Raw genomic sequence first — 16,356 nt, 5'->3', positions numbered from 1 at the left:
TTCCAAAACCAGCAGAGTCCATAAAAATGAAGAAGAAAATTCAGGCTTTTAAGACAGAAAGCAACAAGCAGCAAAGCACAGCATGTGTAGAACTGATGGGGAACACCATCACTGGAGGGTGCTCAGGTCTAAAAGCCAGTTCACACTGCACAGCACTTTTTTTTTTTTCCTTTTAGCAGCTGGACTGAAGAATAATCTAGGTCCAAGCCTATTCCTGCAGGAAAGCGTGCCCACTCACACCTGAAGTTACAGACTCTGTGTGTGAACAGAGGGTAGAACCCCCCGGGTCTACTCCTGCACCCCCCATGTCTCTGCTGCCCTGGAGATGCCTGCAGAAATGCAGCCAAAGTGTAAAAATGGAAGAGAATAATTTCATGGTCTTGAGCTTTGCACCCGTGCTGCATGGGGAAGTACTTTGTAGGGTCAAAAGCCTTATGAACTAGCTGCAGGAAGTAAAGGAAGAATATCCAAACCAAACAATACAGAAGAAAATACTGTTTTCAGAAGGAAGGGGAAAAGAAATGAGAGTCAAATGCCATCATTTTCCTTTCAGATTCCTCTAGTTAGGAAAAATGCTACCATACATAAACTGCACAATATGGTTATATCTCTCCAACTTCCATGTGGGCAACTTCAGAAACAAGGAAGGCATCTTCAGTACAAGGTAGAGAGAATAATTTTCTTACTGTGCTCTTCTTTAGGACACCATCAATGGTGATTTTATAGAACTTCTGATCTGACATCCTGGAAAAATAAAAGTCACTACATCCTTAAACCATGTCCTCACACCAGCAAAGCATAAGGATGGTCACACTTAATATGTTTATTATTTTGAATACTTGCTGATACAATATATTAAAAGTGTTCTGGTTTAAAGAGCTGGTTAACAGTTACAGAACATCTGCCCCAAAAGTCTGCAGAACATTCTGACCTTCTGCCACCCCTGCATCTACCATGCCACCTCCTGTGACGTACACATGCAGAGGTTGACCAAGGGAATTCAGGACCTAAGGCTTAGACCTGGCCCCAGAAAGGGAAACTCGGAATCTGATGATGAAGATGACAGCACAACAGCCACACAACTCATGAGTTGCAGGTTAATGGCATCGTGGGGGTTCTAGTGGGGCAAGGCACAATGTGTCATGAGAGCTGAGCTTCTGTAAGGGTGGCCCACAAGAAGACAACCCTGGTCTGGCAGATCAGAGTATTTAAAGCACAAGACACCACTTGTCAAAGATGTATGAGAAAAGTTCATCAAAGTTAGCATCCTTGGAAGCATTAAAGAGAGAGAAAGGGAATCCAGGAAGTGTTGCAATAATACATATGCTCCATTAATCTTATTAAATCATCACCTTTCAAAGTCAGTTTGACTGCCTGGATCCAGTTCAGCTAGCACACTAGCTTGTGTTTCGCTCCACTCAACCCACATAATTGGCTGAATTGTTTCAAATTTTAATCTTAATCAGTTACACTAAAGCAACGTAGCACCAGAAAGAAAATGTGTACAGTGATTTTCTTCTACCAATTTCAGCCTTGGCTCTTCCTGGAAACTTTACTCAGATGTCACCAGAATGAAATTAGACGGTTTGACTAAATGGCTTGTGTCAATTATTGGCACTCACAGCGTATGATAATGCTTAGAGTCATTGTGAAATGTTACAGGGCAATAAAGATGGTGGCACTTATGCCAGAGATGCTGATACATCACATTACCAAAATGACAAAATAAAATAGCTGAGATATCGAAAAAGAGACAGGATCCATTCTGCCCTTCCAAGTTTTGGGGAACTGAAATCACCACATTTCATAAAGCATGACATGTATTTCAAAGCACTTCTTGTAAGAAGGTTTCAATTATTTTGGCCTGCCTGGTGGTGCCCACACAATCCTTAAAATTCCAACAGCATCAGGTTGTTTAACTCCCAAAATCCCAAAGCACACAAAATAAGCAATTACTGTATTGGATCACACCCTCCACCAGAAGAAAGGGATGCACTCAGGTTCCTCAAAGCTGACACAGGACACAAGAAAAGGTAGTGATAATGGTAGACTGCCATACCTAACAGTTTGCTCTTCTATGACACGGGAAATCATATTTGGGTTGTCTTCTGTCTGCGGGAATTCAAATTTCCACCTCTAGAAAAGCAGCCTCAACTCTCCCCACAGACTACAGTCCCTTCAGCCTTCCAAACTACACTTTTATCAAGGCAGGAGGTGGAACCTTGGTGCCTGCCAATCCCAAGTTAGTGTTTTGGTCATCAAGGCGGAAAAGCACGTCTGCTTCCTGACCTAGCAAATATTTACAATATTCTATATGAAGTGACACATATTTAAAGGGACACACAAAGTTCAACTTCTGAATAACACATAGTTTGGTGATGAGGACACTCCCCTGGAAGGGGAGAGATGCAAGGTCAGAAACCCTAGGGGATGGAACCGATCTCCAACATCCTGGCCAAGTTCTCTATCCATGGGTAACAAGCAAGGAACCATGAACTTCTGCTGCCACAATACCCTGAAACAGCTAAAAGCAGAACTGACAAATCTTCATTAAAATAGGTACTGCACACTAGCACCAAGAAAAGCATTGATTGTGTTCTTCTTTCTTAAAGAATCATTCCTACCTGAGTAAACACAGCCTTTGCATTGAAGCAGGCCATTTTTTTTTCCCCTTTGCTACTCAGTTACATATATGTACATTCAAGTAACCGTAAACTCCAACTAATCCCTTGCTCTTTGCTTTATTTGTCTTTCACCCCGGGCTATAGACAAGAGTCCCTGCCTACATGACATACAGTCTGAGATAGCAAAAGCTGTAGGGATGATAACAAACAAGCCAGGTGAGACTGGTACTGAAAGACAAACATATGAACTATAAACCTGATATTCTCAAATTCACTGAGGTTTAAGTCACTTTTCTGATGCCAGATACTCACGCACACTCATACAATGACATCCCTTGTCCTCAGGAGGCTTCTAACAATTGTTAAAGTAGAATGTGGCCAGTAATTTCAGTTCTTGAAAAATGTAAGATTAAAGGCCAAACTCCATGTCTGTATGCCAGGCTTTCACAGGACTGCAGACAGTATGCACAACAGAAATGCATCTATATGCTTTGCAATCTGTCACCTACAAAGTAGAACACTTTGAAAATTCAAGTGAATGATTTGTTTCTGCTGTGAACTGCCTCCCATCCTCACAACACCTCAACGAGTCCGTTAAGGTCTCTCAGCCTAAACTGAGCAAAGTAAGTAAAAAAATCTTGAATACAGAAAATGATTTTACTAGTACCTGACAAGTCCTGTCAACAAGCAGTAACTCCTCTTACTCCCTACCCTCCCACATACCCATCTAATCCAGACAGCTAAGACTTAAAAGCACTACCTCAGTCTTCTGGAAGAGGCTGTATTCTAATTCATGGCAGCAGCATCTTAAATGCTCAAATGTAAGGAAAGCAAATTCTCAAGACCTCTGAAACCAGAAAGACTTTTAACCCCAACCAGTTTCTCCCAGGAGCAGGGACAGCATTGTACATTTACACGTATTCCAGAACCCAGTAGCTTTATTGATTACTCTGACACATCATTAGACTTAATTTCCACACCCATGGCATTACGTAGAGAAGTTTCTAAATATATCACCATTTCACTCATCAAACATCTGATGGCTAATACAAGAATCATTCCACTGATTAAAACATTTCAGAGGGAGTTCAGTTGTTTTTAAGATTAGTGACTCAATACAGCAGCAGCTTTTTTGTTTAGCTTACCCTCCCAGTCTGTCTCCTAATCATCACCCTGACAGGACACGCACGCATTGCAATCCGTATCACTCTTATACAACGCTCTGGAAAAGGAAAAATTAAAAATAGATTTGGCTTTGGTGTAGAAATCTCCTTCTCTTTTCACATATAAAGGAAGCTGTGAAAATCTTTTGTGCATTCAAAGGGGGAAAAAAAAAAAAAGAAAAAAGAACAAAGCAATCTCTATTGCCAGGCTGGGCAACAGTAAAGAGGGAGGGGGTGTTACATCAGGCCTTGAAAAACACTGAACACCTACTAACTGAAGATAAACAAGGACTAACTGAAGATAAACAAGATACGCACGCTGCTGGGACCTCCAAATAGGATCCAGCCCAAAAACTCTCACCACAAGGTGCCAGAAATAAAGGCAAGGCCAGGTATTTCATGACATCATGATCTGGGTCCTGCTGCTTCCATATTCATCCACTGCAATACTTCCAACAGCTTGCTGCCTGAAGATAAAACCCTTGTCATTTACTAACCTCTTACTCATACACGTTTACATTGGTGATGGGCAAACAGCTCTTCCCATGTTTATTCCGGCCTCTGTTGTAGCTGGAACTTTTGCCACTACCCAGTCCCATTTCCTCACTGGAGCACAGGTGGGAAGTGAAGAGAAAACGGGGATTCCACAACTACTTTCCTCTCCCAATCCAGTCCACTCACAGGAGAACCATTTCAGTTCTCACTTAATCTGTAAACCCACAGGCAGCCTTGCGATGCAGCAGTCGCATTGCTCCGTGGCTTGCAGGTCTGAGTAACAGCAGGGTAGCACACAGCTCTCATCACTTCCTTCTCTTATTGTACAGACTTGACAAAGTTTCTCTACTCACTCCTGACAAGCATTTTATTTAAACACCTTCTCTTAAAAAAAAAACAAACAAAACCAAAAGCATATTCTTTGAAAGATCATTTCCATTTGGCACTTATCCCACATTTCACATTAAAATTAAGTTTTTCTAGGATGACAGTATTCAGCTTCACCACCAAAATTCTCAGTAGATCCTCCTTTCAGGGATAACACACCTATATCTGAAATACTGGGTCAGCAAGACTATTTAAAACATTTTAAGAAGAGCTAAATAAAAATACAGGTTCTTATAGGTATGGGTATTACTGAAGGAAAGAAAAAAAAAAGAGGTTGTTGGAAGAAATAACTTGCAAGATCAGCAACAAGAGACAATTTATTTATTTAAAATTATGAAAGGGATGGGGAAAAAATCATAAGTGCCTCCTTTTTATAGTATCTTGATAAAAGAAAGTTAACTGCAATTTCATCTGGTAATTAAATAAAAACCCACTTTAAAACCTCAGATTTATATTTTACAAAACAAAAAATCCAGCAAAATGAGAATTAGTTCTCATGTCTTCAAAATAACATCATTAACAGAGACGTCAATCACTGAAAAAAGCCCTGTTTTGCATGGATGTGTTAGAAACACCTTGTAAAATTGTGCAGTCACACACAAGAATTAAAAAAACCCAGTCAAACCCAAACCAACCCTTTACCTTGTGAAGCTACAGCGAGTCTGTGATGCAGGCTGGTAGCTGTGCACAAAAGGAGGTGCAATCAAGCCTTGCACTCCTGGCAAAGGGGAAGCAAAGGGGCCAGGAACCACTTCACATCTGTACAAAGACAGGCAGGCAGGAGGATGTTTCTTAGTGTCAGATGCTGTGCTTCCAGATGTCACAGAAGGTATCTGCACAGCACTGGGCACTACAGCACGGAAGGTGGAAAGCACTCATTCTGAGAAAGCAGCCTTCACAACACAGAAAAAGGACCGGGTCCAGCCACCAGACAGGGTGTGATCTGCCAACTTCGAAGCCGTACAACTGCCCTGATCACTGGGCATGGCTCTGTACAGCTTTTCTGCACACAAATACCAGTTTCCCCAGTGGCCAACGTGCAGATTTTTCCTAAAAGCTCTGAAGTACTAGCCAATTTTTTTGCTCAGCTGCATTATCATGCTGAAAAATAAAGAAACACAAGCTTGCTGCTGGAAGTGTAAGCATTTAAACAGGAGTTCACAGAGCACCCAAGCTGCACGACTGGACTCCTTAGCCTGACTCTGGATTTTTGCTCTTTCAACGCCGATCACAGGTCAACACGTGAAGTGACAGAAACCACAAAAACCTGAGGGCACATTAGTGAATACAGACACAAAATAGCACTGTTTTGAGACATAAGCCTCATATCCTTGTTCTGTTACAACCTCAACACTGTAAGAAAGAGCTACTATTCCTATGACCCACCTGGCAAGCAGTGAAGAACAACTAAGTTGTCCCAACTTCACTCCCCTAAAATAGGCAACCTAAAGAAGAGTTAATCCAGCTCCCAGACTCCATTAAAAACCTTCCCTTTAAAATACTACTATGGCAAAGAGGTTCATTCAAAAGAGCAAGGGAGTTAAAGACTCAAATAATGTACAACTGACATTTTGTCTCATTTAGCTTTTTAAAGAAAGCTGCCAAATCCTGGAGTACTTCACAAATTTGTAATTTCATTCTGCAATTAAAACCACACAGTTAAAAGGCAACAGTTCACCAGACAGATATAACTGAACAGCATTGAACTGCCTAAATCTGCAGCGACATTCACTTACTGTAACAACACACAGTTTATCCCTTAAGTCAAAGAAACTGTCTTTTTGCTGCTGTTTTACAGCTGGGCAGACCACTGCTCATGAAACAAAATAAGAACATTTAAGGAGCAAAAGACCAATATGTACATTGTTTTTTGACAGAGAAGTGGCAGAAAATGGGAGAAGGGGCTGCCAAAGCCTCAACATGTGGCAGAACTGAAATACCCACTGGGTTCCAAGTTTGGAAATAGTAACTGGAAAGATTTCCAGAACCAGCCAGAATAGGAATATTCCTTGCATATTCAGCCCCTTGACCACATTTAACACACACCAAGGTCAAAACTTGAGATTTCACTCCTCTTCTAATAAGGAGATCATAACTTTTTTCAAAAAAATCCAAGAAAAAGCTCTGGATGACATCACTGGAACAGATTTAAAATGCAGCAAGAGTATCACAATTAAACTGCTGCAGCAGACAGGTCAGCAGAGCGGAAGCACAGGTAGTTACTTGAGGTATTTTGGTTGTGATGTGACAATACAAAGAAAAACCCAACCCAGAATTACACGAAGAAACCGAACTCGGTCTCTGAGGCACTGCCAGCTAGGCCCCAGACAGTGTCAGGACACAGCAAAAAAATGCCCTCTACTTTAATTTGCTACACTTCATGTCTTCCCACAGGAACTGGTCTCTTCCTCCTCATTCTATTTCCTGTATACAGAACAAGCCTATTGTCACTAGGTGAAAACACACACATGCCACTGGCTTACCAGGCAGCCTACACTGGCACAAGGCTCCCTTCAGGCAGGGAGATTACCTGCAGCCTCACCACTGCCAGAGCGGGTACCATCCCTACCCCAGGCCCAGGGGACCGCTGTGTACCAGCTCCAGCCACGCAGAGGTCCCGCTCACCTAAGGAGACCTCGGGGACAGAGAAGGATGACAGCCACGCTAATCCTCACCGCGATCCTCTCCACACGCCGGCTGTCAGCGCGGGGGGTCCTCATCGCCCAACCACCCCATCCCCTCGCTCGCACCACGTCCCTCCTCCCTTCCCCTTATCCCTCCTACTTAAACCTCAGGCCACAGCCCCTCCGCCGGCAGCTCCCTTTATGCCCCAGCCCCCACCGCAGCCCGCACCCGGCAGTCCCGCGGCCAGAGGCGCGGTGCCGGCTGCCCGCGGCCCCCCCAAACACACACACTCGCGCCCCCTCCCTGCTCGGGACCCCATCCCCGCGGCGGGGACCCGCTCGTCCCCGGGCCGGCCGGAAGGAGGCCGGGCCGGAACACCCCCTGCGGTGCGGTCGGGCCGGCCCTCGCCAGGGCCGCTCCCTCCCCCCCCCCCTTCCCTCCCGCGGCCCGCAGCGCCGGCGCCCGGCCTCAGCCCCGCGGCTCACCAGGAGTAGGTCTGCTCCGCCATGGCTGCGGCTGGGCGGCCGGCCGGCTGGGCTGTGCGGGGCGGCCGGGCCCCGGGCTCCTCCTCCGCCTCCTCCTCCGCCTCCTCCTCCGCCTCGCAGGCTCCGGGGCTCAGTGGCGGCCCCGCTGCGGCTCCCGGCCCAACATGGCGGCGGCTGCGAGGAGGGAGGGGAGCGAAGGGGGGGTCCCCGCCCGGGCGGGGAGGGGATGGCGGAGAGGGCGATGGTGGTGGCTGGGGAGGGCGGAGGCTCAGCAGCCGCGACGCAAGACCGCGCTGGGGCGCCGGCGGCGGCTGGGCCTCATGGCCGGCGAGGCGGCAGCGGCGGCGGCGAGGGGCGGGGCGGGGGCGGGGAGGCGGCGGGCACCGGGGCGGCCGGGCCAGGCCGCGCCGCGTCCCCGCGCTCGCGCACGGCGGGGGGGGCGGGGCCGGGACCTGAGGGGCGGGGCGGGGCCGGGCGGCGCGCGGGATCACGTGCCCACAACACCCTCACGTGCCGCCGGCCGCGCGCAGGCGCCTCGGGGCGAGAGAGGAGGCGGCGGGACGCGGGTCGTTGGGCCCGGCCGCGCCTCGCTCCGCGGCTCGGGCTCGGGCTCGGGCTCGGGCTCGGGCTCGGGCTCGGGGTGGGCGGGCGGGCGGTTTCGCTGTGGTCCCGTCGGGCGGGGAGCCGCGGCCGTCTCCATCAGAAAAGCCGGGCGCGACTCGCGGGTGGGTTTTGAAGCCGGGGAGCCGCTGGGAGCGGAGGCGCGGGCCCCGCGGGGAAGCCGTGGCCGTGCCCGCCCCGGTACCGCGCTTCACAGCCGCCTGGCGCGAAGGGCTGGGCACGGGCTCGCAGGAGAACGGGGCTCGTAAGGGCGGCTCTGGGTCGCCGCTCTAGTGGGTTTGCTTGTGAAGGAGGGGTGGGTGGTGGCCGCAGCGTCGAGGTCAAAGTTACTGTGACCAAGTGGGGTCCCTCAGGGTATTCGCTGAGGGCCTGGGTGAGGGAACGGGGTGTAGGGTCAGCGAGCTTGGCAGGGACACAGCCCTGGGAGGAGCGGCTGACACCCCAGAGGGCTGTGCCGCCCTTCAGCCGGACTGAGACAGGCTGCAGAGCTGGGCGGGGAGAAGCTTAATGAGATGGAACAAGGGCAAGGGTAGGGTCTGGCATCTGGGCAAGAACAACTCCAGGTACTGGTATAGGTTGGGGACTGGGCTGTTGGGGTGCAGCATAGGTGAGAGGGATCTGGGGGCCCTGGGGGACAGCAGGATGACCATGACCAGCACTGTGCCCTTGTGGCTAAGGAGGCCGATGGCTTCCTGGGGTGTATGAGAAGAGGGGTGATTAGTAGGTCAAGAGAGGCCCTTCTCCCCCTCTGCTCTGCCCCAGTGAGACCCCACCTGGAATATTGTTTCTAGTTCTGGGCGCCTCAGTTCAAGGACATGGAACTCCTTGGAAGAGCCCAGTGCAGGGCCACCAGGATGATGCAGGCTGTGGAACACCTTCCTTATGAGGAGGGGCTGAGGGAGCTGGGCCTCTTTAGACTGGAGGAGAGGAGACTAAGGGGTGACCTTATTCATGTGTATAAATGTAAAGGGTGAGAGTCAGGAGGCTGGAGCCAGGCTCTTCTCAGTGATGGCAGCGACAGGAGAAGGGGCAGTGGGTACAAGCTGGAGCACAGGAAGTTCCATGTGACTATAAGGAGAAACTTTTTCCTTATGAGGGTGACAGAGCGCTGGGACAGGCTGCCCAGAGAGGTTGTGGAGTCTCCTTCTCTGGAGACATTCAAACCCACCCGGATGCATTCCTGTGTGATTTAGACTGGGTGATCCTGCTCTGGCAGGGGGCTGGACTAGATGATCTTTCCAGGTCCCTTTCAACTCCTAATGTTCTGTGAAATGCTTCATGTTATCCATGTGTTAAAACCACACAAGAGGAGCTTGGCACCAGCTCGATACCGGTCTCCTCTCTCTCTCACCTCCCTGGTGCCTCTGCCAAATCTTCAGTCCTTGATTCCGTTTCTGCCAGATGCACAAGTAGCATCTTACCTTAGGTTTGCTCGCTTGAGTAATCCTTCCCTCCTGTTACATCACTCGCAGCAACTTGTGCGAGTGGGGCTTTGAGGAGTTCAGAGCGATTGTTCCAGTCCAGCTGTGCAGCCTCATTCATTGCTCCCTTTGGTGTGGGAGGGAGAAGAGCCAGTTTTAACTTACAGTTGGAGGTGATGTAACTGTGTTAAATATAAATAGAAGAACAATGCCTGGGTCTGGTTAAAAGAGGTGGTTTTTTTTAAAAAAGACCCACCTATTTTAAAAAAAGGGAAGGGAAGAGAAAGTCTGTGCTGTAATAGAGTATTACTAAAATCTAAAAAAAAACCCTAATGAGACATTGGGACACTCCTTGCATCTACAGAGATGCCAGATGCTTCTGAAATGGCATTTGGAGCCCACCAGTTTATTTCAACCAGTGGACTGAATACGATTTCCATGTTTTCTGTCCTTTATTCTCTTAAATGGGAAAAGCCTTAGGCTGGTGTGTAGTCATAACACGGGATTAAAAGCAAGGAGCAGTTTCTTCCCAGGTCTATTACCAGCTATCTGTGTAATCTTGGGTGGCTCCCTTCATCTCTGACAGCTTGGTTCCCTCATCAGGAAAGAGGAAACAGCAACACATTCCAGCCAGCTGAAGTTTTGGGGCACTGCAGGAGGACAATGCTGCAGATACACTGTAGATTTACTCAGCCTTGGTCGAGGGAATGTTCAGGATTCTTATGCTTGAGTTGACCAGTGCTTTTTTTGCAGGGTTCCCAACCCACATCCATGTCTTTGTGCATTGAAAAATTATTTGGGTGATTGTCACACCTCAGCATCCAAATCCTCTGTGCTTTTCACAGCCCTTTGGCCTTGGGGACAGGAATGACCGACCTTAGAGCTCCTGCCATAATCAGCACTCTACCCGCTTACTAAAATCTGTTTGAGATTGGATTTATCAACTCTTGAGTACTGTGACTGACTGGCTTCCTGGGGTCAGCCCTGGCAGCTAGGTGTCCTGGGAGGATTAGGTGGTGAGTAATGCCAATGTTTCCTCTCATCCAGCTTGGGCTGGGCTACCTTGGAAAATCTCCCTATTTGGTCATGTACCTCTTTGCCCTGTAGCATACACCCTGTACCCAGTACCTGTGTCCCTCTCAGTGGGGAGCTCTGGTAGGTATGATGCAAGGACAGAGGAGCAAGTGTCATGTTTCAGATCTTGAGCTGTGGGGTACACAGCCTGATCAATCGGTTTTGGTGGAAACTCTGATGTTCACACACAGACATCCCAAGTTAAAAAAATTCTCATGGTCTGGTTTGGCCTTGCACAATGGAGAACTTGCCAGCCTCTCCTCTCCCTTGGCACCACAGAAAAATCTGCAGTAGTGATTAGAAAACCAACAAATAACTTGGAACCCTGTCTCTGCTGTGGTACAACCCCAGCATCTCTGGGATGCCTGTTTATCCTCACTATGGGACAGTAAATGCAGGAGGGAAAAAGCACTCTCAAGCCTTCTGAATTAACACAGGGAAAGGTAAACCCGTGCTTCAGCCATGTCTTGGTACTAAACAGCCTTTCTTATTTTTTCCCCCTGAGAATAGGATGTAAAGCTGGTGGTAGTATCTTTGAAACAATATCCCAGCTTTGTGTCCTTACTGAAATAGCTTCCAAGTTTCTCAGTCTTGCAGAATTTCCAGCACATTAATTTGGCACAAATGATTTATAGTTGATGTGCAATTAAACCATATTTTTTTCAGCATCTCAGGCTTTGTGACTAGACTACTAAATGATTTTGCAAGCTCACTCTATCATTGCAGGATAGCAGTGGGATGAATTCACAGGAGAAATTTATTCTTCCGTGCAGCCCCAGCATCTGCTCTCACTGCAGGGCAGAGCACTGCTCCCCTTCCCCAGACCTGCAGTCTCTCTCTGGGCCTGGAAGAGAGAAATTTGCTTTGAAATTCAGTGACAATTTACCCTGACATTACAAAGTCCTTCCACACTGCCTGTTCTGCCTGGAACCTTTGATGTAGGCTGATGCATTACTTAGATCTGTCAAGGTATTTCAAAACTTGCAGCAAACCAACCCAAGGTGGGGTTTTGTTTTCTTTATGGAAGGGGAGCTCCAGCAACCACAGAGGAGGAAAATCAGATGGAAGTACTGGCTACAAAGAGTCCTCACCTCCAAATTACTTAAATGTCATTAGGTGACAGCTAGCTTACCATGTCCTGATCCTGCTGTAACAGAGGTGGAAGGAACCAGAGCAGCTTCATGCAAATACTTCACCTTTCAGGAAGGGATGTGACAGGAAGAGCTGTCAGCACTGCTCGGTTTAGGGGGAACAAACAGCATGGAAAGGAGCAGAAAGGGAAGCAAAAAAACCCAAACACATCCAGTTTCGGCAGTACAGCTCAGAGCTACACCAGGCTATTCTGCCTGCGGATCTTGCGGGGTTTCCCTGGAGAAAAGCCGCTGAGGTGCGCCCTGCCCCGCACGCAGGACGCTGTTCTCTTCACTACCACCTAGTGGGAAGCGCCCTCGTTAACCGAGCTCCAGGGCTGCTCCTGCTCTCCAATCCCAGCCTGACAGGGGGAACAGATGGATCCTGGGAAGAAGGACACAGTCCTGTTTCCTCGTAGAGGAAGAGGAGTGTAGAGAGCGATTTTTGAGCCACCGTGCCCTGTGGCATTACCACACCGTGCCTTCTAGCTCTGCATCAGGCCAGGTCTTGATGGTTGTTACACTTCAACCTCCGTTTACCTGAGGCTCCCAAAGCTTAACAAATGATGTCTGTGGGGATAGAGAGTGAAACACTTGTTCTTCCAAACAAAACTGAGTCCTGCAAACAGCAGTAGGGAGAAACTTAGGAAGTTACTCCAGCATCTCAGCCAAAAGGTGGCCTTGCCCCCTTCTTGGCCCTGGAAGCTTTTGCTCGTTCTGTTTCTGATGGTGCTTCTCAAAGTATGGAGGAGGCACCAGTGAAAAACACCAGCTGTAAAATCACATTTTTCGGTTCTAATTGCATATTTACAACAAAGACTACTAAATTAAAACGTGAATGGGTATATATTTGGAACATTAAAAGTATGTATTCAAGTGAGTCCTTTCCCACTGAGCTACTCAGGGTCTGCACAAATAGCTGAAATCCAACCTTAGGAAAACAACATATAAATGACAATTATCTCAGATGTTTCACACTCCTGTGTGCCATTTGGGTCCAGGCTCTCAATGCACAAATAATCATCAGGGTAGGTACTCATGTAGCTTTCTTTCCTCCAACCACAGCAACAAGGGTGAACATTATAATAAATGGCTCTCACATTTCAAGGGGGGGGAGGATGATGTTAACATCGTTCAGGCCAATAAAGCTTTTAGCAGTCTCAGCAGGAAGAACAGTAAAATGGTAAAGAATTATTACAATAACCATTTCTCTGTGATTCTTTAGCCAATGGAAATTTTACCACTGTATTCATGAAATTATACAGGCTCCCTCTGCTAGTGCTTCTACCATAAATATGTTTAGGGTTTTTCCCTTCTCTGTATACTCCTTACAGCCACATTAGGCTGGCTGTACCCTGCAAACCTCTACATTTTTCATCATGTACTCTTAATAATGGATCTAATTCAGTAAATGAGAACATTAGAGGTAAAAATTGTACTGATGCAGAAAGCCAGGCTTTGGGAGTCTATTCTGCTCTCCATTCTGTTCACAGGACTCTGCTATCTGTTACTTTGGTTTTGCCCTGGTGTGAGAAGCACAATACAGACCAGTAAGTTTAAAATAATGTTCCTATTGTATCACCATTTATACTTCATATGCTTATTCTCAGTGTTAAGTAACACACTACTTTACTGCACATAGGAGAGAAGGGATTACATTGGAACCATTAATCAAGACAGACTATTATTTACTAATAAAAAAGAATTCCATTAGAGGAACCCAAGACATCCTTGCCTGGAAAGATACTGGAAAGTGCCAGGAACCCAGTTTTACAAGGTAGCTGTCACACAGTGTTATCAGACCATCTATTACTTCAGGAGAAAAGAAGAAAACCATTAAAGAGAATGCACAGAAGTTGTGTTTAAGAGTACATAGGACAATGCAAAGTAGTTTAACATGTTTAGATAATTTTTATTAATTTTGCCATTAAAACAAACCAGGTATCAGACTTCTTGTGATTATTAATGGGTGTATTTCTCTGATCTGCATCCAAACTGATTTGTTAATGTAACATTGTTTGTAAGCCTGCTATTAAACTGAGCAGTTTAGTGTTTTAAAGCTGCTTATGCCTTGTCAATGAAGCACTGAATAGGAAGGCTTTCAACCACCATATTAATTACACCTAAGGAAAAACAACAGTTCTGCAGGGGAAGAGAAAGAAAAAAATACTCCAAATGTGAGAAAAGTGGGTATCATTCAGTGTCTTCAAACTCCAAAAGTTCCCCCTACTGCACCTTACCAAGATCAGATTAATCAGGGTGACTTGAGAATCAAGTCATGGCCTGGCAAATTGTTGCAATTAAGGAAATAAACATATACTAAACACTGGTAACAGATGGAAATGGGTCTAGCAAAACAGACCTTTTCTTTCAAATATTCAAGGCAACCTCCCTGTACAGTCCTTTTACAGGAGAATGCTGCCTGGACTGTGCTGCTCTACAATTTAGCTCTTGCTCTGCCACTAGAACTATAATCTAGCTGGTTAAAGCTTTGCAGCTGCCATCACTGACCTCTGTTATTACCTCACAACTGCACCTGTAATAATCTGTGGGATACAATATTATAAACCTTTGTGCCAGGGTATAAAAGAGGGGGGCTGGTTAATTTGCAGTGGGTGACTCCTTCCTGCTTCCCAAGTGTGCAGGCTGACTGCTAGCAATTTGTAGCATTTAAGACACACTGAAAAGCTCACTGGTTTTCCTGCACTGAAGAACCTGAAACACTTAATGGAGTGCTGAACCACTCACCAGCAGAGTCTGGCAGGTTACAGTGAATGTAAAATTCACTGCATAGAAGCTTACTACTTGTTTTGTTAATTGTCCAGGCTCCTACAGTTTAACATGGACAATTCTAATAGACCAACAGATAAAGCCCTTCAGGATAAAGGGATAGAGAATATTTACCACCTCCTCAGTATTTGAAAGGTTTTCATATTCAGCTAGGAATCTCCACACAGAATCCAGTTGTAGCATTCATTGAGGTCCTAACATACAAACAGATGTTCATTTCTCATTTAAGAGACTTCAAAATTCACTGTTTTCAAGACAGGCTGGTTTTAAAGCCTCTGCAGCTAAAGGTCTTTGAGGCAGGCAACAGCAACAGGACTTCTGAGTGCATAAGGAATCCTTGAAACCACACTATATAGATAGATAATTTGTTGCTGTGTTCTAGTCTCTTTAGAGTTTCCCTTGACAAATACTGCTGTTCTTTGTCTAAACTCAATGGTCTGTGTCCTCATCCCCCCCATAAGCATTCAAGAGGTATACATACATACATACATACATACTTACAGAATGGGTTGGACAATCTTTTAAACAAAACCACTGGTAGTGTTTTCCATCATGGTTTGGTTAACAGAAATCACCATGCCAAAGGCAGGCAGAAATAAGTAACATGGTATGACAGAATCACATGTTGCAGGAAGCCTACAACCTGTCCTCTCTGTTTGCAAACTCCTTGAACTGTAAGGACTTTCCATGCAGAAACCGTACATCACTGTTGGATGCTGTAATTAGGATCAATGATTACTTCTATCAGCCAGTATTGCTGGCACATCTACCTGGGGGTGAGAGCATGGGGGGGTGGAATTAAGGTAAACTGTAATAAAAGAGTAAAATGTAAGGAAATTGTATCAAAACATCATTAGGGTAACCCCAAAAAAGCTCACCATTCTTTCAATACTCTTAATAAATCCTATCACAAATATTTAGAAGCTAAAGGGTTTTTTATATTAATGTTTGCATGAAAATTTCTTACATTAGAAGTTTTTACATGGACTCCAATGCTTTATTTCTTTTCAGCCACACAAAAGAGTCTTCTCTATCCATCTGAGCTTTCTTAACTCGCTGCAGAGAGGGGAGCTGGTACTCTGGGTGCAGATGCCACCTGAAAGAAAAGCAAAGAGTTAACACCAGCCCTGGTTGAAGGGGGCAGCCCTACCTAAGCTGTGCCTGGAGGGAGGAGGGGGCCCAGAGCTCTGTCCTTCAGCTGCTGACTTAGCATGTTGTCACACAAGCCTGGAGAGCATGGCTAATGCTGCCCACAAAAGGAAAACAGGGGCCAAGGTCCCTCTGCAGCATTGTCTTGGGACATCACTCAGTTTGGGGACAGTCCTGCAAGGCTCCTCATAGCTTAGGTTTGAGGGGAGTGAACAAAGAGACAGGTAGCTGCCCCCCTCCACTGAGACAGCAGCTGTAGATCCTTCTCCTGTTGACTACACAAGGAATCATTTGCATGAGATGCTTGTGCATCAAGTCCACACATGTACATCAAGTTATTCTCTACTTCAGCCAAAGTTGAGAGATTCGTTTATGTATTTTCAGACCAGAAA

At 46.5% G+C, this 16,356-nt stretch overlaps 1 protein-coding gene across 1 annotated transcript in view; it reads right to left on the bottom strand.

The window, feature by feature from the left end:
- Nucleotides 1-8,479, bottom strand: part of SPPL3 (signal peptide peptidase like 3) — a gene marked incomplete at its 5' end in the record, with an annotated part of 59,712 nt that extends 51,233 nt beyond the window's left edge. The window contains 2 exons of the mRNA XM_084272062.1: nucleotides 7,780-7,953; nucleotides 8,271-8,479. Of these exons, the coding sequence (XP_084128188.1) occupies nucleotides 7,780-7,953; nucleotides 8,271-8,479 (383 nt within the window). The remainder of the gene's footprint in view (nucleotides 1-7,779; nucleotides 7,954-8,270) is intronic.
- Nucleotides 8,480-16,356: the final 7,877 nt, after the last annotated feature.

The sequence above is a fragment of the Gallinula chloropus genome (assembly GCF_964237585.1).
Source record: "Gallinula chloropus genome assembly, chromosome: 17".
Classification (NCBI taxonomy): domain Eukaryota; kingdom Metazoa; phylum Chordata; class Aves; order Gruiformes; family Rallidae; genus Gallinula; species Gallinula chloropus.
The sequence above is the reverse complement of the archived record's forward strand: the minus strand, read 5'-3'. Positions and strand labels throughout refer to the sequence as shown.